Genomic DNA, 22,931 nt, shown 5'->3' with positions numbered 1-22,931 from the left:
CTGCAAGGATTGACACAACAGAAGGAATTGGCAAAGACAAAAGGGCTGACAGAGGCACCAGGTCACCACTCAGAGGGAGGGAGGACACTAGTCTGAAGGCTTACACAGCTAAAAAGCCTCATATCTGTCTCAGGTTCTCAAACAAGCAGCAAGGGCTGTGTTCTGTGCTGAGGTCCACTGAGGGTGTCTGAGAAGTCCCAGACATCTCCACTGCTCCTTTCCCCAAGGACAGGTGTCTTCTTTGGGCTCTCGGGTAGCTGCTCTGCAGTTTCTGCCCAGCTCCCTGCCCTGATGGAAACTCTTCCCTCTTGGAATAAGGCTTAGGGAAAGGACGGCAACACGAGAGGCCTCCCACACCGAATTAGTGAGTGCTAAGAGCACTCTGAGCCTTGTGCACGACTGAGTTGGTTCAAGTCCTCTGCCCATGCCCTTATTCCATGCTGCTTTCATAAAGTGGGCAAGTTAGGAATGCTGGGAAATGCTGAAAGCCACCCTAAGGCCTCTGCAGAGGTCCAGTGCAGGCCAGGGCTAAACTGGGAGAAACTGGGTGATGGTGAGGAGGCCTGAGGTGCTCACTGGTGCAGCCTAGCCAGGGACTGAGTTCCTGCTGCAACTCAGGAGGCACAGAGCAAGAAGAGGTGCTCATGGGGGCTGCAGGGACACCCAGGAGAAGAGCAGCATGGAGTAGGGTAGGTCTGCCAAGCAGAGGCCATCCAGAATGGGGGATGGGAAGGGCAGGGTGAAGTCTGGCTGTGGAGCAGATTCACAGCTTTGCTGATGGCTGTGCACTGAAGTGTCAGCTCTGGGTAGCTTTGCTGTCTTCATCTGAATAGCACTTTGAATGTCTTCAAAGGAAGAAACCCAAACTGTTGTGACTGTAAAGCAGCCTTGGTGGAGGCACTCTCCTTCTTTGAGATCTAACAGTGCAGTAAGCCAGGCTGAGGGCTTGGAAGGACCACAATTTACACCAGAGTAAGGATAGAGAAGCACATGAGCTGGGTTGTAAAAGCCTTACCTCGCAGGATCACTTCATTAAGCAGTTGTTGCAGCTGCAAGGCATCCATATCTGAGCCCTAAATGCAGGATAAAATGCAAAGAGAGGTTTGTGAGCATAAAATTTATGACCTGTGCCACCTCTGCTCAAAATATTTCCACTCATGCCCTGTAGCAACTAAGAAGGACATCTGTTTATATCACAGGAACAGCAGCACACCCTTGGAACCATGACAGAGCCCTCTGCAGTGCTGGACCACTCTTGATCCTTCCCTGCAAGAGTCTGGGGGGGTTGCAGCCACTCCCATCACCATGGGGTACGTTCGGCAGGGGTGGGAACATTTGCTGACTCCACCAGCCCCTAGCTGGAGAGCCGCCGATGGGCAGGCACAGCAGGCAGCTAGGAGAGCGGGCTGAGAGCGCAGGCACTGCTGCCTGCTCCCTTCTCAGCTGCCCTGCAGTCAACCTGCCTCCCTCCTGAGCCACTGCCAGGGCACTGAGCATGGCAGGCTGTGCTCATTTGCACCTTCATGCATTGATAGAAGTGTTAACTGCCATTGTGCAAAGGCTTTTGGCACTGACATTTTTTTCCTCTTGACTAAGCCGAGAAGTTCTTTCTAACAGTTTATTAAACCACTAAAAGCATCTCCTGTGAATGCAGAGTTTGGCTCTGAAGGAAGAGGGAATCAATTACTCAAAGGCTGACTGATGTCTGGTTTCCAAATGCCATGAAGGCAAATGGAAAACGATGTCGATGGGAGGGGAGGAATACCCAAGGCTTTCTAATTGCTTTCAGCAAATAAACAAACCAAACCAAAGCCAAACAAACAAATAAATAGATGAACAAACAAACAAACAAATAAATGGCACATGCAGGCCTAGCAGCAGCATGACCACCAATCTCCACTCCTCTGCTAGCCAGCCTAGCCCAGCTGAATGTCACATTTGTCTTGGGAGTGGGGGAAGGTTGGCAGGTCAATCAATACTGCTTTCAGGGTATCCACTTGAGGATGCAGCTACATTCCCCCCTCCACCCCTGCCTCCAAACCCCCACCCCATTTCTCTAAATGGATTTGCATCAAGCTCACAGAGCAGTGTCTCTTTTTTTTGCCAGGCCACGTGGCTGTTTTGTTTCTCTTCAGAAAGATGTTTTAGATAGGGTACCTGCTTAGCATATCTTAAGAAGACAGCCTTATAGGAGCTGTCCTCGTTCTGTCTCGGTACATCCTGGATCAAAGACAAAGCACACACATCAATAATTCAGTTCCAAAACAACTGGAGGCAGAAAGCCTGCAGATCCAAGCAGCACTTGAGAGAGGGCAGGGAATGTGTGGCACGGGCTGCAGTTGTTTGTCGCCCCCAAAGCAGAGCGGCCTGGGAGCAAGGAACAGCAAGGAAGAAGCATAGCCTGGATGGTATCATGTAGTATAGCCAAGTAAGGAGCAGCTCAGGAGGACAACAGAATACATCCAGGGTGGAGTTCAACAGGTCAAGGTAGAGATGCAAACCCTGATCCTTTATTGATCACCCTTGGTTGAAACCAGCAGCTTAGGACATGTGAAGATTCATAGAATCACAGAATCAACCAGGCTGGAAGAGACCTCCAAGCTCATCCAGTCAAACCTAACACCCAGCCCTGTCCAGTCAACTGGACCATGGCACTAAGTGCCTCATCCAGGCTTTGCTTGAACACCTTCAGGGATGGCAACTCCACCACCTCCCTGGGCAGCCCATTAATGTGAACCAAGAAAACAGAGCTGACTTTTCCTTTCTCTTGCACCTTCTCAACCTTAAGGCAGGCTTGGTTGTCCCTGAGCAATTGCAATTCAATGGCTAAGTGATTTATTTCTTTTCCAACCCTCTGGTGAGAAGATCCAGCAGGCACTAACAGGAACTATCCCTGACACTATCCTTTCCCCTGGAACTTGAAGCCTAAGCCCCAGTTCCTTAGCTCTGTGTGAGATAATTCACACCACTGAATCCCAGATACCTGAACAAAGGGAGAGGGTGTGGGTACCATAATTTGTCAAAGCCAAAACATTGGCTAATGCCAACAGATGAGTAAACTGACAGCTTGTCAGTGGAAAAAGAAAGTAAGCCATCATTTACACTGCCCCCCCTAAGCAGGCTTAATTGTGGGCTGGAGAGTAAATCACAAGGAAAGGACCTTGGTTTGTGTTCTGCCGAAGCAGATTTACACCTTTGGCTTCAAAAGCCTGCACTGAGTTTGCACTGCTATAAATAACAGCCTCTCAGCAGCAGGGATTTGCAAGCAACTGGTGTGACAGCAGCATGGAGTGGACCAGCTCTGGTGATTTGCACCGTGAGAAAGTCCAGTAACAGATGGCAGCGAGGCTAGGCAGGCTGAAAGGTGAGCTGAACTAGAGGCATAACCAGTCTGGAAGTGTAATTTCCCTTGTTTTCATCCTGATGAAAGTCAGAAGAAATCTGCTTTGGGCCTCACCTCTATGGTCTCCTGTGCCTTACAAGGTGCAAGAACTCAGATGGAGCTATTCCCACAGGGAAGGCAGGTAGGGCCCCACTCCCTGGTGTGAGGTCTTTTTAAACAAGGCCAAACTCGATGTGTAACTTTTTCATATAGAATCATAGCATCAGCCAGGTTGGAAGAGACCTCCAAGATCATCCAGTCCAACCTAGCACCCAGTCCTAGCCAGTCAACTAGACCATGGCACCAAGTGCCTCATTCAATCTTGAACACCTCCAGGGATGGTGACTCCACTACCTCCCTGGGCAGCCCATTCCAGTGCAAATCACTCTCTCTGGCAACAACTTCCTCCTAGCATCCAGCCTAGACCTCCCCTGGCACAATTTGAGACTGTGTCCCCTTGTTCTGTTGCTGCTTGCCTGGGAAAAGAGACCAACCCCACCTGGCTACAGCCTCCCTTCAGGTAGTTGTAGACAGCAATGAGGTCTGCCCTGAGCCTCCTCTTCTGCAGGCTGCACACCCCCAGCTCCCTCAGCCTCTCATAGGGTTTGTGTTTCAGGCCCTTCACCCCCTCTCCTCCTTAGCTGCATGTTACAGGCATTGCAAGAAATTCCTGTCTTTGAAATGCTCTCCTCCCTGCTCTGGTTGGTTGGTCAGAGTGGTGAGGTGAAAAGGACAGATGGACAGGCTGGAAGGGGGATTGTATGAGGCTTGTTTGCTTCAAGAATCAGGCTCTGGAAGAGAGACAGGTGAAGGGGAAGGGCTTTGTTGTCACCACTGTCTCTCCAGAGAGTTACCCCACTGATCACCTGCTCTCCCAGCAAGGTGACAGGGTGCTGGAGTTGGGCTCTAGGACAAGTGAAAGGAAAGAAGAGCAGAGTGGTGTCTAGTGTGTGGGGAAGGAAGAGGAGTCAGCAGAGCTGGCTGCAGAGTGGTCAGTTCCCTGGGAAGCCTTCGCTACTACCAGTGTCTACGTCACATTTCACAGAATCTTACCATTGGTGGCACTGGGCTTGGAAGAGAGTTTGAGCTCCTAGAAGAGAGGTACAAGAGTCAAACTGGCTGAGAACAGGCCTGCTGGGAGGTGTGGCAGAAGGCAGGCACCAACAGGAGCGCTCATCCAGCCTGCAGCCCCACAGGGTGCTCAGCACTCACACCACCCACTCCGTCCTGGTTCACTCGACACTTGCACCAGTCCTGAGGTTCTCTGTGCAAGCAGGTCTGAGTCGCTGGCTGCTGTGGGGCCACTGCCTCCCCTGAGCTGGCCCTGCTGGCACCAGCAGCAGTGAAAGGCTAATTTGTCTCACTCTGAGCATGCCAAGACTAACTTCACCTCACAGAAGCGAGGGCTGCCCTGCCTTGACTCACCTTTGCCTAGTGGAGTGGTCAGGAGTAAAAAGAACACCTGGGCTCGTAAAAGGCAGCATTGTTTGTTCAGGAAATGAGTGGAGATAGTTTAATGGCCATGGTGGTCTTAGGCTGATGGGTCATAATCTTGGAGGCCTTTTCCAACTAAAACAATTCTATGGTTCTGTGACTGTCTGAAATTGAGCTGAGGTCACCATTCCTCCTTGAGGACCACATAGTGACAATATCCAAGGCTTGAGATTTGCTTCTGGTAGAGAAATTAAGCAAGCCAGGTGCTATTTTGGTAGCATCTGCACTATTGCATGGGTGAGTGCTTCAGAGACTGTGTGGCTGGGATCCCCACTCTTGGCTTAGCTCAGGAGGTTCTGTGAGGGTCAGAGGCTCCCCTGGAAAGTGTTGCCTCCCAAGGCTGAATTGTCCTGTGCATGACTCATTATGCTGAAGGCAGCCAAGCCCCAGGGCACAGACTTCTCCTGTTTGTTTTCCATAACTAAGGAGTTGCCTTAGTTGGCTCTGGGTTACTTTTGCCAGGGGCCAAAGCCTAGAAAGCAATCTCATTATTAAGATGTGGGTCTATGAGGCAAGAGCTGCAATCAAGTTCACTTCTGAAGGAAGGTCATTTGGTAGGGCTGAATGCTGGGGCTCACTCTTTACTTAAAGGAGACCCACATGTTCATGTGAAAATGTGATAACAGCTGCCTTCTCATCAACTAAGATACCATTTTTCCACTAAACTTATCCTCAAGGCCACTCTCATCATCCCAAGGAGCCCTGCCAGTCTGTCTATGAGATGGCTGGGTGAAGGAATCAAGGACTTGCACTGCTCCCTGCTTCCCTAGGTCCTGGTGTGAGCAGAATGTGACCTGATTCAGCTGGCACAGAAAAGCTGTTCAGAAAACCAAGCTCTCACTCCTCCTTTCAGTAAAGTCAGACTTCCTCACAATCAGGACAGGGTGGAGGGAGAAGTGCCTGTCTCATGAGTGTTCATTGCTTTCTACCAAAGCTGAGACCTTTGGTGGCTGAAGGAGAGCTACTGCCTTGTTCTGCATTGGCCACCCCTGTGCAGCTGACCACATATCTGGTGTGTCTCAACATGGTGCTTAAGGCTAGGCCATGCTCCCCAACTTGCTTCTAATCAGAGAATCATAGAATCAAACAGATTGGAAGAGACCTCCAAGATCATCCAGTCCAACCTAGCACCCAGCCCTAACCAGTCATCTAGACCATGGCACTAAGTGCCCCATCTGATCTTCTCTTGAACACCTCCAGGGAGGGTGACTCCACCACCTCCCTGGGCAGCCCATTCCAATGCCAATCACTCTCTCTGCCAACAACGTCCTCCTAACATCCAGCCTAGACCTCCTCTGGCACAACTTGAGACTGTGTCCCCTTGTTCTGTTGCTGATTGCCTGGGAGAAGAGACCAACCCCACCTGGCTACAGCCTCTTTTCAGGTAGTTGTAGACAGCAGTGAGGTCCCCCCGAGCCTCCTCCAGGCTAAGAGAGTATGTTAAAAGCAGGTTGCTGCATTAGTTATAGAATCATAGAATGGTTTAGGTTGGAAGGGACCTCAAAGATCATCTAGGTCCAACCCCCTACCATAGGCAGGGACACCTTCCACTAGAGCAGGTTGCTCAAGGCCTCATCCAGCCTGGCCTTGAACACCTCCAGGGAGGGACCATCCACAACCTCCCTGGGCAACCTGTTCCAGTGTCTCACCACCCTTGCTGTCAAGAACTTCTTCCCAATCTCCAGCCTAACTCTGCCCTCCTCAAGCTTCAGTCCATTCCCTCTCGTGCTATCACTGCAAGCCCTTGTAATAGAACCTGCTGTTTGGATCTGCACCAATACCATTCCATTGTTCTGAGCTATGGCATGACAGAGCAGCTGAAGTGTCCCCTTTCCTTCACTGACCAAGTGCTGCACAGTAATTCTGATGCCTCTGGTAATGACCTGTTCTGCTCTTCCACTTTCAACCCATTACCCCTCATCCTGTCATTGTACATAGTCTCTCCCCATGCCTCCTGTAGGCCTCCTTCAGATACCAGGAGTTATCTTGAGGTGGAATTGTTATGTCCTGTGACACTGCTCTGGCTGGGACCTGTGAGGAGTGCTCATCATCTTACTCGCTGTAGTCACGCTTCAGGAAAATCCGCAAGAGGAACTCAAACCCTTGGTCCTCTGTGCTGGCAGGAACCACAGCATAGGTGCCTGGCCTCAAGGTGAAGTAGCAGGTCACATCTCGAGCCAGGGAAAAAGTCTGCTTCAGGACTCTGGAGTTATCCTGAAAGAAAAATGGAGCTGGTTACCTCCCCTTCATACCAGTGACCAAAGGACATCAGCAAGCCTGCCCACGGCAGCTCCCTAAAGGTACACATCATCCAGAGGGACCTGGGCAAGCTGGAGGGGTGAGCACAGGTGAACCTCATGACATTCAACCAGAGCAACTGCAGGGTTCTGCACCTGGGCAGGAACAATCCTCGCTATCAGTACAGACTGGGTGATGAGGTGGTAGAAAGCAGCCCTGTGGAAAAGGACTTGGGGGTGCTGATGGGTGAGAAGCTGGACATGAGCAGACAGTGTGAGCTTGCAGCACAGAATCAAATCACATCCTGGGCTACATCAAAAGGTGCTTGGCCAGCAGATCCAGAGAGGTGACTCTGACCCTCTGCTCTGGTGAGACCTTGCCTGGAGTACTGTGTCCAGCTGTGGAGCCCTCAATATGGGAAGGACATGGACCTGATGGAGTGGGTCCAGAAAAGGGCCACAAAAATGATTGGGGGGTTGGAGCAGCTCTGCTACAAAGACAGGCAGAGGGAGCTGGAGTCGTTCAGCCTGGAGAAGAGAAGGCTCTGGGGAGACCTAATAGCAACCTTCCAGTACCTGAAGTGGGCTACAAGAAGGATGGAGAGAGACTGTTTACAAAGGCCTGCAGTGACAGAAGGAGGGGCAATGGCTTCAAACTAGAGAAGAGCAGATTTAGATCGGATGTTAGGAACAGCTTCTTAACCATGAGGGTGGTGGAACACTGGAACAGGATGCCCAGGGGGGTAGCTGGGGCCCCATACCTGGAGATATTCAAAGTGAGGCTCAACAGGGATCTGGACAACCTGATCTAGTTGAGGATGCCCCTGCTGACTGCAGAGAAGGTTGGACTGGATGATCTATGGAGGTCCCTTCCAACCCAGACCATTCTATGAACTTATGATCTAACACGTCTTAACCTCCCCTATGGCACAAAAAGCCCATCCAGGAGCCCAGTTTTGTTCAGGGACACAGCAAAAATGCCCTAGGGGTGGAAGAACTGAAAGAAACAGAGGGTAACATGAATGTAAGTGGGTTTGGAGAGAACCTGAATTCAACATTAAGCAGACTGGAGTTGATGAAAGGATCAGAACTTCCCTGAGACCTAGCACGGCTCAGAGTGGCCAGCTAAGCATCTCAACTCGATGCTTCCAGAGCCACAACCCAAACCTCCCAGCATGTGTCACAAGAAAACAGACTATTCTGATCTATTCTCCCAGTGTTTTTGCTGAGATGAAACAAACCTAATGCAACAGCTATTAGGATGATGACACAGAAAGACAGCCTAATAAAAAACTCTTACTAAACACATTCCCCCAAACACATCAGCCTGTGTGAATGCCATTTAGAATGGTTATACAGCATGGCAGAGTTATTTATGAGCCATGCCTTTGGGAGAAAATAACAGAAAACTGCTCTTTTGGGAAGGGGGGAGGTGGTGGAAAAAAATGACTACTGTTACAGACAGCTGGGAGGTACCTGGACTGCCAAGTATTATGGGTCAGATCTTGAGCAGACAGAAATGGGCAGTGCTGCGGAGAGATAAATGGTGCGGTGCTTTTTTTCACTTGTGGGTCTCATTCCACATTCCTTCTGGTAAAAAGCAGCAGCAGATTAATATCTCAGTGGAGTCAAAACTGGAGGGAGACAAGAATCAGCCTCTCTACATTGCTCAGCTCTATCACACAACATTAAACTTCCCTCATAGCCACCTATTAATGTTCCGCGTCTGTATTTAATCAAAGGCTTCCCAGAGCTATCAGATATGTCCATTCTGGTTTGCATCCCCCTCTCCTCCCTGCCTCTTCTGTGCTTCACAGCAACAATCTGATGCACCTTGAGAGGTACTGAACAATGAATGATCCTGCTAATGAATGATGGCAGTGAAAGCAGCCCAGGGAGGATGAGTGAAGCCACACGAAGCTTAGCAATTGCTCCCTGTTTGCACAGGGAAAACCTCTTGTAAACCTTTACACAAAGATACCACCTCTGAGTGCCCTCAGGCACTGAGGCCAGGCACTGGAAATAAAACTGGTGGAACAGTGCTGCTTCTGGACTTGACTTTTGCTGCTGCAAGGGCAGGATACTGGGCTGGCTCTGAGGAGCTGCTGCATCAGCTCTCATGTTAAAATACTGTGTCTGTGGGAGAATATTTTTTATATTCATAGATTCTTACAATGATTTTGTTTGGAAGGAACTTTAAAGATCATCTAGTTCAAATACCCTCTGCCATGGGCAGGGACACCTCCCACTAGAGCAGGTTACTCAAGACCTCATCCAGCCTGGCCCTGAACACCTCCAGGGAGAGGGCATCCATGACCTCCCTGGGCAACCTGTTCCAGTGTCTCACCACCCTTGCTGTCAAGAACTTCTTCCCAATCTCCAGCCTAACTCTGCCCTCCTCAAGCTTCAGTCCCTTCCCTCTTGTGCTATCACTGCAAGCCCTTGTAATAGAACCTGCTGTTTGGATCTGCATCAATACCATTCCATTGTTCTGAGCTATGGCATGACAGAGCAGCTGAAGTGTCCCCTTTCCTTCACTGACCAAGTGCTGCACAGTAATTCTGATGCCTCTGTTCTGCTCTCGCCCTTCAGCTCTTGTGTGGGAGATGACCTGAGATGAGAAGTCGAGGCTGAGCCCGAGGCAAGCTGTGGGCTGACAGCCAGAGAGGCCATGCCATCCAAGCTGGGCATACTAATTGAGTTTCAGCCATCTTTGGAACATACCAAGAGTGAGGATAAAAGAAACGAGCACACCTGAGCATCCACTGGAGGGGAAGAAAGACATCTTAAATAGGAAGCAAGAACAGAGCCAACCTGCCCCCTGTCTACTTCCTGATTAAACAGCCTTGCTTCAAGGGCTCCAGGACCTGTGCCATCTCCCACTGAAGGTCATTTCTGTTACAAGAGGTAGCTGATCAAGGTGGAAATGCATGTTCAAGAGCATGCAGGGGCTTCCAAGTCTGGTGACTGTGGGGGGACAGCAGAACAAGGGAGGTTCTCCTCCTCCTCTACTTTGCCCTGGTGAGACCTCATCTTGAGTACTGCCTTCAGTTTTGGGCTCCCCAGTTGAAGAGGGACAGGGATCTGCTGGAGAGGGTCCAGCAGAAGGCTATGATGATGATGAGGGGATTGGAGCACTGCCTGATGAGGAGAGGCTGAGGGACCTGGGACTTTTTAGTCTGGAGAGAAGACTGAGAGGGGATTAATAAATGTCTATAAGTATCTAAAGGTTGTGGGTCGGAGCTGAGGGGACAGGCTCTACTCATCTGCACCTTGTGGACAGGAAAAGCTGCAGCACAGACAGCACAGGAGGTTCCACCTTAACATAAAGGGAAACTTCTTTACTGTAAGGGTCACAGAGCACTGGAACAGACTCCCCAGGGAGGTTGTGGAGTCTCCTTCTCTGGGGACTTTCAAGGCCTGTCTGGCTGCATTCCTCTGTGACCTGAGCTAGATTGTATGGTCCTGCTCTGGCAGGGAGGTTGGACTTGATCTCTTTGGGTTCCTTCCAACCTCTGATATCCTGTGATGAGGATGCTGGAAGGAGCTAGTCCCCTATTTACCGGGAGCAGCATCCCTTTCCAGATGGCACAGCTGTCCCCATGGAGTCCTGAAGGTCTGGTAGCTCCGTTGGATGGAGGGATTCTGAGTTCCCCTTGCTGCAGAGGTGCTCTTTTTATTACATCCTTTATTTCTCCGGCGCTGTGCTTCACGAGCTACAAAGCCGTGCTCCTCCGTGACAAAGAGCTCCCAGATTCGTGCCATCAATTATTCAAAGTCTGAGACTAGGGCAAATCTCTCCAGTGAGCAGGAGAATGTGAAGTTAGGGTCATAGCAATTTCTCCTTTCTTTTATTCTTCAGGTGAATAATCCCTCCCACCCTCTCCTCAGCCAGCACCAAAACGCTTTGGGAAGGGCCAGCATCTACTTGCACTTTCAGTGAGCCTGGTAATCCACTGGTAGCACCTGCCCTTGGGATGGCACCCTCCTGAGCAGTCACCAAGAGGGAAAAACAAAACAACCCCTCCCCAGGGAAACTGCAATGGAGCTCCCAGGTATCTGAGCAAAGCCTTCCATGGATACTGCAAATGGGTGGTACACAGCATTTCTGAGATAGAAGAGGGGGATAAGGCAGGCCCAGAAAATGCTGTCATGGAATAGAAAGTAGAAATGCTTTCATAGAATCAACCAGGTTGGGAGAGACCTCCAAGATCATCCAGTCCAACCTAGCACCCAGCCCTGGCCAATCAATTAGACCATGGCACTAAGTCCCCATCCAGGCTTTTCTTCAATACCTCCAGGGACAGCAACTCCACCACCTCTCTGGGCAGCCCATTCCAATGCCAATCACTCTCTCTGCCAACAGCTTCCTCCTAACATCCAGCCTAGACCTCCCCTGCCACAACTTGAGACTGTGTCCCCTTGTTCTGTTGCTGCTTGCCTGGCAGAAGAGACCAACCCCACCTGGCTGCAGCCTCCCTTCAGGTAATTGTAGACAGCAGTGAGGTCACCCCTGAGCCTTCTCTTCTGCAGGCTGCACACCCCCAGCTCCCTCAGCCTCTCCTCACAGGGCTGTGCTCCAGGCCCCTCACCAGCTTCATCAACCTTCTCCGGACATGTTCCAGCACCTCAACATCTCTCTTGAACTGAGGAGCCCAGAACTGGACACAGTACTCAAGGTGTGGCCTGACCAGTGCTGAGTACAGGGGCAGAATAACCTCCCTTGTCCTGCTGGCCACACTGTTCCTGATCCAGGCCAGGATGCCACTGGCTCTCTTGGCCACCTGGGCACACTGCTGGCTCATGTTCAGCTACTATCTACCAGTACCCCCAGGACCCTTTCTTCCTGGCTGCTCTCCAGCCACTCTGTCCCCCGTTCTGGATAACAAGAGGCCATTTGCTTTCCTAGGAGACCTGGCGTGCTGCTGAAGTGCTGTGGTTAGTGCAGGTTGTCACACCTTGTGCCAGGCCAGCAAGTCATATCACCAGTACTACCAGGTGCAGAGGATATTGACCTGGCATGTCTTGCAACCTGGGCAGTCCCTGAGCTTCCCAGAGCTATTTTAGGATGCTACAGAACTAAAAGTTCAACCTTTCCTCTCTTAAGACATGACTAAAGGAAACAAAGCCTGCCTAGCTCTACTTTTGCTCTAATGGTCTATGACAAAAGGCATCCAGAAATTCACTTCAAATACTGACTGCCCTCTTTTTATAGCCCAAAAGGCAATTTAGTCTTTCACTTCCATGTACAGTAACCAACAGTGCCTGTTGCTTGGCTATCATAACTGCTTGTGCTTACCTTGGTGATGAAAAAGCCAATCTTCAGGTTTTTTGCATCCCTCGTATCCTCAGCATGCTTTTGCATGAGTGAAATGAGCACATTATAGGGTTTGGGGTCATGATCTGGCACTTGGAAAATATACAGAGGGTTTCTTGGAGCTTCCCCTGCCAAGAAAGTGTTACTAGATTAAGGGTAGCCTCATAAAGGTCCCAGGAGTAGCTTAGTTAGAGCCTGCTTGCATGGTCCCAGAAGCAGAAGGAGATGCTGCTCCAAGATCCTTTCAACAAAACAGAGCAATGTGCTTGCCCCACCTTACCAGCAGCAGTTGAGGCATCAGGAATTAAGCTCCACTGCACATTAACCATTCTAGATATTTCTGGCAAAGGCATCAAAGTCATGCAGGTTTCTTAAACCCCTGCACCTACATGGCACACTTTTCCCCAAGAGAGGCAAGCAGGAATTCTTAATGAGCCACCCCATCCAGTGACTGAGCTGAAAAGGACTGTGGCTTGGAGATCATAGCCACAGAAAAGAGAAAGACAAAATGGTCCAAAGCTGTCCACTTCTTCCTTTCTCTTAGTGTTTGTGATGGACAGAACAGAATGTGGAGCACCCGAGACAAAAGGCTGTTTCTTGGTCAGGAAGCATCCAGCAGGTGGAGGGAGGTCCTCTTCCCCCTCTGCTCAACTCTAGTTAGGCCACATCTGGAATGTTGTGTGCAGTTCAGGAGGGACAGGGAACTACTAGAGGGAGTTCAAGAGGGGCTGGAAGGATGAGGAAGGGGCTGAAGCATCTCTCTTATGAGGAAAGAGTGAGAGACCTGGGGCTGTTGAGTCTGGAGAGGAGAAGGCTGAGAGGGGACCTTATCAGTGTTGCAAATACCCTAGGAGTGGGTGACAAGAAGAAGGTGCCAGGCTCTTTTCAGTGATCCCCAGTAACAGGATGAGGGGCAAGGGATGGAAACTCAATCACAGGAAAATTCTATCTCAGCACCAGGGAAGACTTCTTTACAGTCAAGGTGCCAGAGCCCTGGACCAGGCTGTCTGAGAGCCTGTGGTCTCCTTCTCTAGTGGTGTTCAAAACCCACCTGGACACGTTTCTGTGTGACCTGCTGTAACTCAGCAGCCAGTGCTGCTGCTCTGTTTCTGCCTGGCAAGCTGCTAGGTGCTGTAATGGCACAGGGCATGCATGAACAACTGGCAATCAACACTTCTGCAATTCCCTGCTCAGTGAATGCTTTCCTGGCAGCACCAGTGGAGAGAGGGAGACAGGGCGACTGCAGTGAGTGTTCTTTACCTGAGGAGGAGTTGCTCCTGCCTGTGGGAAGGGCTGGACTCCACAGATTGATGTGCCTGTCCGTGGACCACGTCGTGTACTGCTGGTCTCCAAAGTCCAAAAACGTTGGTGTGCTGTTGCAGATATACAGCCAGGAAAACTGCTCCTGGAAGTTCTCACAGGACATCCTGCAGAGAAGGAGGAAATCTCACTTTTCATTTTGAGACAGGTGCTCACCTTCACCCTCCCGTGTCTCTAAGGGGAGATTCCAGAGGGCACTGCAGGCTGTAGCTGATCTGGATGGCATTCTGCAGAATGGGTCAGCTCATATTTTATTTGGGGTGTTCTAACTGCTCTGAAAGTCCCAGGGAAATTACAGGCCCTGTTCAGCAGTACCGAGGTGGAGCCCTGTTATCTCCAGCACCCCTCGGCCACTGCACCTTGCTTTATCCCTCCAGTGTCCTGCCCCACCCTCAGGCTTTACTCAGGCTTGCAGTGTCTATCTCAGGACAGCCTGCTGTCCCTCCGCTTTCCTCAGAGCCCTAAGTGTGCACAACAGCTTTCCCAAAGGATGGCTGACACATGGCTCAGCTGGATCTGAGAGCAATCAGAAGGGGTGAACTACCACGAGCAGCTGCAGAGCAGCCCAGTCACAAGCTCTGTGACCTGCTCAGCCATTTGTCCCCTCCAAGCACCAGCCAGCCCAAGGTTCATGCTAGGTGCCTTGTGGGGAAGGGCAGTGTGACAAAATGACTTGTTCTCAAGGACCTGCACTTAACTTCAGCTAACACAGGATGTGCCTTGAGCCATCACAAAGAGCAACCACCTGCCTAAATGACAACCTGACAGACAGAAAGGTTGATAGGGAAATACCAGAATTCTCCATCATCCTTATTTCTGAGGAGGGCTTCTCTGCATTGAGGCTCAACGTGGTCCCACTGAGGAGAGCTGCAAAGAGGAACAGATTAACAAGCAGCTAAGAGGCACAACTTTCCATTTCTCTGGGCAGCCCATTCCCCTAACCAGTCCATGAAGAGGAGAGCAGCCAGCACGTTGGGAACAGGGCTCTGCTTGATACCTTCACAGCCAAGGCCAGCAAGCAGAGCCTTTGTGCCTCCGCTGTGCCCATCTGAGCTGCCCACCCTAGCATGGGGAACCATTTCCCTGCCCTCCAGGCCCCAGTAGGCTTTCCCCATGCTGGAAAGGTTAATGAAGTTGCAAGACATAGCACTCTGAGGTGCTGATGTTACACTGACGTGCAGAGGGTACATTAACCACTCAAATGCACAGTTTCCAAGCAGCCTGTTTATAACTAAGTAGTAGTTGTACTTTCTGCAGAGTTTAAGATAAATAAATGGAGCAGGGATCAATATTGTATTGATTAATGCAGCTTACCTGTGGTGGTGGTGTACTGACATTTCTCCTACACTTAGGATTACAAGCCACCCTTCCACAAAGCTAGGAAGATGCTGTCTGAGCAGACAGCTATTATCCCAGCCTTAACCATGTCTGCACAGCCCACCAGCCCATCCAGACACAACAGAGCAGCTTGGGTTTTCTCAGCAGAGAAGCTGTGAGTGATCCTAGCAACAGGGAGAGGTGGGATGCTATTGAGTCGCTTGAGAGTGATACACAAACACTCTCTAGTCAGGGAAACACTGATGCAATCACAGCAGGAAAATTCACATCTATTTCTTTACAAAACACTCTTGCAGTCTTCTTCTGTATCATTCCTTTCCTCAGGAAGGAGAAATTAACTCTTACATGCAGCTGCAAAGTGGTCCTTGCCCCTTCAAGGCCACATGCAGCATCCAGAAGATCAGTTGGAGCCATCCAGCAGCACTTTGCAATGCCTGTGTTCAATGCTGCATTTCTCTCATGGGCTCTGCTAACCACCCTCATCCCCTGATTCAGACTGGTGGGAAGGGAAGAAGGAGCAAGAAGGTGCAAGATTGCTGTGGAAGAACTCAATAAAAGCAGCCACTCAGCAACTAGGGGCACACCCAGACCTTCCTCCAGGTAATAACAACTCCTTCATCCATCACTTCTCTGAAGTTGCACAGAGGAAGATGTAGACAGAGACAAGAAGGGGATACCTGAGTTGGGCCTACTGAGGAGCACATATAAAATCAATGCTCCACCAGTTTTCCTTAGACTGCATTTCTGTGGGCAGCTGCTTTGCAGATGGAAATAATCCTTGTAATGAATTGACTTAGAAACATCTGCTTCATTCTAGTGGGTGAAAAGCAGAGGTCCTCTACAATAAGCCTATAAAGGAGTGATTCTCCTTATGAGATTAAAGCTTTAAGACCATACTTATCACTCCAGGGCCCCTTCCACTCCCCGTGGCCCCACGGATTCCAGATCCTGATGATATGTTTCCAGCCATTCTTGTAGGGTATCTGTAAAGAGGAGGGGGAAGTAATGAACTCAGCCACAGGTTTTTACAGTTGTAATATTAAGGGAGGAGCTGGGTTATAAAAAAGATCTTCTGCTCTACCTTGGAGACCTGGTTTAATTTTTGATCTCATTTGACTTAAACTAAGAAACAGTGCCTTTTGCTACCTTGTAAGGGAGTGAAGTGGGGGGAGCAAAAGGCCCATTTTGCTTTCTGGAGGAGGGTGACTAGCTGCCAGGGAGGGAAGCAGCACTCCTGCCACATTGCATGACTTCAACAGCCCTGGGAATGTCCAGATCCTAACTCTGCACATCTGATGCCGTGAGTCAGCAAAGGCAGAGACTTTGAAGAATGAGGTCACCAGACTGCCTGGAGTGAATGTCAAGAGTCAGCAGGGAGAGATGATGACAAACAGCAGCTGTATCTACACTACTGTGGCTTCCAACAGCTGGGCTTCCTGGTCTTTTTCTTCCTCTTGCTGTTACTGGTTTAAGCAGGAGGCAACTCACTTTTGCCAGTGAAGCCCAAGTGGTGGAAGTGGAAAGGAGGAAGAAAACCTTTTGTTTCTGGCTCTCCTTATACACACAAGCAGTACTGGAAACAAATACCATGACAGTTTCTTCTCAGCCAAAGGTTCAGCCTCTGCATTTTCCCACAGGACCCTCCTGGATGCCTTGGCAGTCCTGTAAGGTGGGGCAAAGACTATTTCGCCTCACTAGGAAGCTGAAGTAGCCTGCTTCCTCGCCAGTAGGATTCAGCATCCTCCCATCCTTGCTTGGAGAGAACCAGTTCAGGCCTTCTCTGGATCCTAGATATTCTCATCCTTTACTTTTGGAGCCTCTTGGATATGAGCAAGTGTCCTCTGAGAAGCAGCACACTGGCCATCAAGCATGCCATGGCACGAATGGCTGTGAATGAAAGCCAAGCTCATACAGGCAACCATTAAAGAGAGGGAGAGAAGGGCTTAGAGAAATCAAACCCACCTCTTTCCCAACCTACTTTAGCTTCTGAAATTAAAATGTGTTGCAGTTATCTTGCTTGAGAGCACAGCCATTGTTTGGTTTCCTTTTTGGCCTTGCTCACTGTTTACTCTCCCTGCATGCACTTACAGCTTACCAGGGCAATCCACGTTCTGCATCTTGGTTATAAAAAAACCCTTAGTTTATTTTTTGTCTGATAAATTGGCCCTGTTTTCAGATCAGCAGTATCAATATCTAGCCAGGAGATGATGCTCTGTATGAGTGGAGCAGCTTTAAAAGACAGGGAAATGCTGTTCTTGAACCAGAGAGCTATGTACTTTTCACACAGTGATTTTTGGCAGCTTGTGATGGAGCTGAACAAATGTAGATTTGCTTCGTAGGACAAATCCCAGAGTTGCAGGCAGTACTTCTGTTCCCATTTGAAAGAGAAAAGCAAACTTCTAACAGATCAGAATGGATTGGAAATGCCCAGAAATCACAGAATGACAGAACTTTAGAGGTCAGAAAGGACTTCCAGAGATCAGCCAGTCCAACCTCCCTGCCAAGGCAGGAGACCCTAGGGTAGTCTGCACAGGAATGCATCCAGGTGGGTTTTGAAAGTCTTCAGAGAAGGAGACTCCACAACCTTTCTGTCCAGCCTGCTCCAGTGCTCTGTCACCCTCACTGTGAAGAAGTTTCTCCTTGTGCTGAGGTGAAACCTTCTATGTTCCAGTTTCTAGCCCTATTTGCCACTGCAGTGTCCCAAAACAAAAGTGAATTTGCACTGCACTTTTCCATTTGAACACTGTAGGGCTCAGATACGTAGCTAGGGTAGGGTGGCCCTGCCCATGGCAAGGGGGTTGGAACCAGATGTGGTCCCTTCCAACCCTGACTGATTCAATGATTCTTTATGTGTCAGAATCCTTCCACCTCCTGGAACTTGACCTTTGTGTTTTCAGCAATCCCCCCTGAGCACGAAGCCAATTAGAACTGCTCTGAGTGGAACAACAATGTGACTGCCCCGTGGGGGACCACCAGTACAAGACTGCCAGGCAGGAACATGCCTTTTATCTTACCTTCACAGCTCCTGTGACAGTGTAGGCATGACCCTGTACAATCCCATTTCTCAGCTCTATGTTTCTCTTCAGCTGCAGAAGGGAGAAAGCACAGCTTTTAGCTCTCTGCCACACTGCCATCAGTACCTAGAGCGGGTATTTGGCATGGCAAAAAGAGACTTGGTTTTCACTACGGCAGCATCTCAGATATGCTGGCTGCAGAGGACTGTGCCTGTTGTTCCCACTGCAGCCACAAGCAGGCCAGTAAATCTAACAAACCCACAAGCTTTCACGTGTCTGCAAGTTTGTAGATGATCCAGAGCTGAGGAAGCTGCAGAATGACCTGAATTGGGTCACTGGCAGAATTTCCCTGCCACCCACAGTTCAGCATCAGCTGCCCAGCTAAGTGGCTAGTCCTTGGCTTGCTTTCAACAGCCAAGCTTTGTGTCCTGGTGAACCAGGCACTGCAGAAGCAGTTTCACATACTTTGCAGTTCTCCCTTACATGCTGTAAAGGGAAGCCTTGGCAACCTTTTAACAAGGCACCTGCCAGGCACCACAAAGTCTTTTGCAGCTTCCCAGTGTTAATACCAGGAGCCTGCAGATCATAATGCTATAATAGCATCTTTTCACAGAAGAGAGATGCGTTTTGGCCTTGCCAGAACTGATCACAAAGCTCTCAGGCCAAAACCAGCACTACTGCAAGAGGAGAACGCTCTATTGCAGTGGAGTTATCCAGGGGAGAAGCCACAGACTGTTCTCTGACAGGCCAATCCATCTCCATCTACCCAAGAGCCTTTACATTCCTGTCCTAGCTTCAGTTGGGATGGAGCTAATTTTTCTTCTTACTAGCAAGAAGAGTGCTGTGGCTTGGATGCAGTCTGGAATTGGCTGCTGCCTAGGTTCAGACCATGACAATTCTTTATTGCATAACCCTATCTGCTTTCTGCTGCCAGGATCTCTTCAGGTATCACTAAACTCTAACTGTTGTGTTCTCCCCCTACCACTCAAAAGATCAACCTTTATGCAGACAAGGTAAAGCAAGCAAGGCATGCTGCCTGCCAGCCCTGTGACTCACCTGGGCTGATGTGCTACACCCCATCAGGCACTGAGATCTGTCAGCTGCTTTCAGTATCTCCTCCAGATCAGGAGGGGGATCCTTCAAAGAAAATTGCACTTGGACTCCACCTGTGAAGTCTACTAACGCATCAGAAAGGTAGCCTCCATGCAAGCTCTGGTAGGAGCCCCTCAACCTAGGGGAAAACAACCAAAAACCAACAAGCAAACAAAAATCCCAAGTTAATAAGCCCTTACAATGTGATTTAATGCACAATGCACAGTGATGTTCACAGAATCACAGAACGTCAGGGGCTGGAAGGGACCCTGAAAGCTCATCCAGCCCAACTCTCCTGCCAGAGCAGGATCACCTAGACCTGATCACACAGGAATGCATCCAGGTGGATTTTGAATATCTCCAGAGAGGGAGGCTCCACAACCCCCCTGGGCAGCCTGTTCCAATGTTCTGTCACCCTCACAGGGAAAAAATCCTCCTCATGTTTAAATGAAACTTCCTATGCTTCAGCTTCCACCCATTGCTCCCTGTCCTGACACTGGGCACCACTGAGCAGAGTCTGGCTCCATCCTGCTGGCACTCACCCTTTACATATTTATAACCACTGATGAGGTCACCTCTCAGCAAGCAGCACAGCCCCAGCTCCCTCAGTCTCTCCTCATAAGAGAGATGTTCCATTCCCCTCATCATCTTTGTGGCTCTGTGCTGGACTCTCTCAAGCAGTTCTCTGTCCCACTTGAACTGGGGGGCCCAGAACTGGACACAGTGCTCCAGATGTGGCCTCACTGGGGCAGAGTAGATTCCCCAAATGGGCACAGTTATCAAGGTGGAGAGCATGGGGGGAGCAGACAACAGGCCAGGTGATGGAAGGGAATACATGCCCAGACACAAGAGGTGTCCCGTGGGATAAGTGAGACAAAGAGGGACTTTTTCCTTTGTATCTGCCCACATCTGACACAGCTGTCTAGAGTCACTTACAGAGTGGAAAGTAATGAGGTGCACCTCATGCCAGCACAGGCACTTCAAGATGAGCTGCATCACATTTTGAGGCATCCACTTTCCTTCTTCTGAACCAAAAGGGAGCCCAAGGGAGACTAGTTCAAAACGATGTTCCACACCAAATGGAGCTGAGCTGTCAGTTTCTACATCATATTTGATCATGACTCCATTTTTGGGCCACTATCCCTTTTGCAAAGGAGGGATAGGAAGAAGAGAGAGAGGTCCTCCTATGAGGACAGACTGAAAGAGTTGAGACTGTTCAGTCTGGAGAAGAGGAGGCCCCCAGTTGACCTTATTGTGGCCTTCCAGGATCTGAAGTGGACCTACAAAAAAGCTGGGGAGGGACTTTTTAGGCTATCAGGGAGTGACAGGATTAGGGGGAATGGAGCCAAGCTGGAGCTGAGGAGATTCAGACTGGACATGAGGAGGAGGTTGTTCAGCATGAGAGTGGTGAGAGCCTGGAACGGGTTGCCCAGGGAGGTTGTTTAGGCCAGGCTGGATGAGGCTCTGGCTAGCCTGACCTAGGGTAGGGTGTCCCTGCCCATAGCAGGGGGGTTGGAACTGGATTATCATTGTGGTCTCTTCCAACCCTGACTGATTCTATGATTCTGTGTGAAAGTATTTGCCCATGCTCCCTTTTGCAAAGGAAGGATAGAGAGAAATGAGAAGAGAGGTCAAAGTATTTGTCCATGCTCAAGACAGGACCAAGTTTTCATCACTCCTCCCACTTCACTCTGCTAGAGTGCAGTAAGAGAGTGATAATTTAATATTGCTAACACAGTCCTTGTTGGGTTTATTGTGTGCTTTTTATTGAGACAGCAAATAAGCTGGAACATGCTGTACTTAGAGCAGGTAGAGCATGCTGTTAAACCCCGCCATACTCACTGCATTTAATGAATGTAATCAAATGAAGTCTGCAGCTAATTGTGTTTTGAAGGGTTGTCCTTGTCCTACACTGATGAAAAGAATTTGTCATGGGCACTGGGGAAAAGCTGCTCAAATGGGAATCTCATGAACAGCATTGCCTGCAACTTTAATTTAATAGGGGTTTGGTTTGCTTTGTAATTAAAATCTTACACAGCAAATTGGTGCTGAATCTTGAGTCAACTTTTCTGAGACATCCCGAGGCAAAATGCATCCTATTCCTGAGTTGCTCAGGTGCTGCTTTGGCATATGTTTATTCCTTGACCAAATAAGCCAAAATAATTGGCTCTCTCCATCAGCTCTCCTTAACTGCATGGCAAATGTTGCACCAGCTTGATGCGTGCCAAGCGCCAGCTTCAGACAATCCCTTGCATAGGAATTCCTCTACAGTGTTGTTCACGATGGGCAATGTTACAGGTGCTAGGGGACCACTCTGACTACTTCACTCCTCAGAGCATCTCTTAAAATATATTAACTCTATTAGTCACTGTTAAACCTATAATACTCTGAGGACATCAGTCAGCAGCCAGAGCTCTCTGTGTGAAGTGAGAGCTGACCAGAGGCTCACAGGAGTGCATGTGTTGTGCCTGGGCAAATTCTTCAGCCGTGCTTCCTCTCACTGCCTGCTCCAAATACCTGTGTGATCCCTGGCTGTAAACAGAAGTAATCCCTGCTTAGAGCCTGCCATTTTAAATGGAGAAAAACATGCAAAGGAGATCAGAGGCAAAAATGTTTGCTGGAACCAAAGAGGTAATGCTCAGCCCCTTTTTGTGTCATTAGCCACTGCCCTCTCTGCTCTACTTCTCAGTCATTGACATCACAGAGTCAAACTGGGTCCATTTAGGTCTCCAGCCTGAGGCCAACATCTCCAGGTTGCATTGGCCCTGTGTTTGCATGCAGATAGAGTTCCTTGCATAAGCACAGCACAATATACACAGTTCATAGCCTAAACTTCTCCTGTGTCTTTTGAGTGAACCACACAATCACAGAACCATAGAATTGTTGAGGTTGGAAGAGACCTTTGAGATCATCATGTCCAATTGCTTGCCTCGGGGTCACAATCCCACCACTACTGCTAAGGCACTAAACCACATCCCTCAGCACCACATCCACGCATCTTTGAAATACCTCTAGAGATGGTGACTCCACTACTTCCCTGGGCAGCCTGTTCCAATGCCTGAGAGTCCTTTCTGTGAAGAAATTGTTCCTAATATCCAACCTGAACCTCCCCTGGTACAACTTGAGGCTGTTTCCTCTTGCTGCATGTGAGAAGAGGCAAACCTCTCTCCAGCCTCCTTTGAGACACTTTCAGAAGGTGATGAGTCTTCTCTTGTGAAGACTGCAGAGAGGAGATTACCTTCTGTAGAAGGCGATCAGCCTCCTCTTCTGAACACTAAACAACCCCAGTCCCCTCAGCTGCTCCTCACAAGACTTGTGTCCAAGACCCTTCCCCAGCTCGGCTGCCCCTGTGCAGGTGGTGAGAGCACCCCTAGGCAGCGTGCAGCTGCTCAGGAGGACTGGCCCAGGAGCATTTACTTGGCATATGCTTTTTCCAGCAGGGATGGCCAGAATTCGTTTGACGTTCGGGGGTGCACAGACAGGTACGCTCCGTTCAGGATCGGCAGCTGGTCGTCTATCACCACATCCACCCACTCTCCATACTGCCAGAACTGGAAAGACAGAAAAGCAAACAAAAACAGGAGGGAAAAAAGGAACCTTTCATCATCATGCCAAGCAACAGCCTCCTGAAATAGCTCAGGAATTCATCTAAAGCATGGATAGGTGCAAAGTCTCTCCTGAGCTGTTTCAGGCACTGTGGTGGGTTAAGGAATTTTGCCCCCTCCCCAGTCTTGAAA

General features: G+C 49.6%; 1 protein-coding gene across 5 annotated transcripts in view; it reads right to left on the bottom strand.

Annotated features, from left to right (window-relative positions):
* Positions 1 to 22,931, bottom strand: part of CAPN13 (calpain 13) — a 66,666-nt gene that overhangs the window by 28,689 nt on the left and 15,046 nt on the right. For 4 of the 5 annotated variants that reach the window (XR_010307016.1, XM_064164342.1, XM_064164339.1 and 1 more), the window contains 11 exons: positions 22,612 to 22,745; positions 19,159 to 19,333; positions 18,103 to 18,174; positions 15,986 to 16,071; positions 14,543 to 14,617; positions 13,691 to 13,857; positions 12,413 to 12,558; positions 6,933 to 7,090; positions 4,436 to 4,472; positions 2,158 to 2,220; positions 1,016 to 1,073 (listed from right to left, as the gene is read on the bottom strand). Coding sequence is in view for 4 of the 5 variants with exons in the window: in XM_064164342.1 (XP_064020412.1) it covers positions 1,016 to 1,073; positions 2,158 to 2,220; positions 4,436 to 4,472; positions 6,933 to 7,090; positions 12,413 to 12,558; positions 13,691 to 13,857; positions 14,543 to 14,617; positions 15,986 to 16,071; positions 18,103 to 18,174; positions 19,159 to 19,333; positions 22,612 to 22,745 (1,171 nt within the window). In the remaining variant the exon portion in view is untranslated. The remainder of the gene's footprint in view (positions 1 to 1,015; positions 1,074 to 2,157; positions 2,221 to 4,435; positions 4,473 to 6,932; positions 7,091 to 12,412; positions 12,559 to 13,690; positions 13,858 to 14,542; positions 14,618 to 15,985; positions 16,072 to 18,102; positions 18,175 to 19,158; positions 19,334 to 22,611; positions 22,746 to 22,931) is intronic. The other variant, XM_064164340.1, reaches the window with a different exon arrangement.

The sequence above is a fragment of the Pogoniulus pusillus genome, chromosome 25 (assembly GCF_015220805.1).
Source record: "Pogoniulus pusillus isolate bPogPus1 chromosome 25, bPogPus1.pri, whole genome shotgun sequence".
Taxonomy (NCBI): domain Eukaryota; kingdom Metazoa; phylum Chordata; class Aves; order Piciformes; family Lybiidae; genus Pogoniulus; species Pogoniulus pusillus.
Note: the sequence above shows the minus strand (reverse complement) of the source record. Positions and strands in the feature narration are given on the sequence as shown.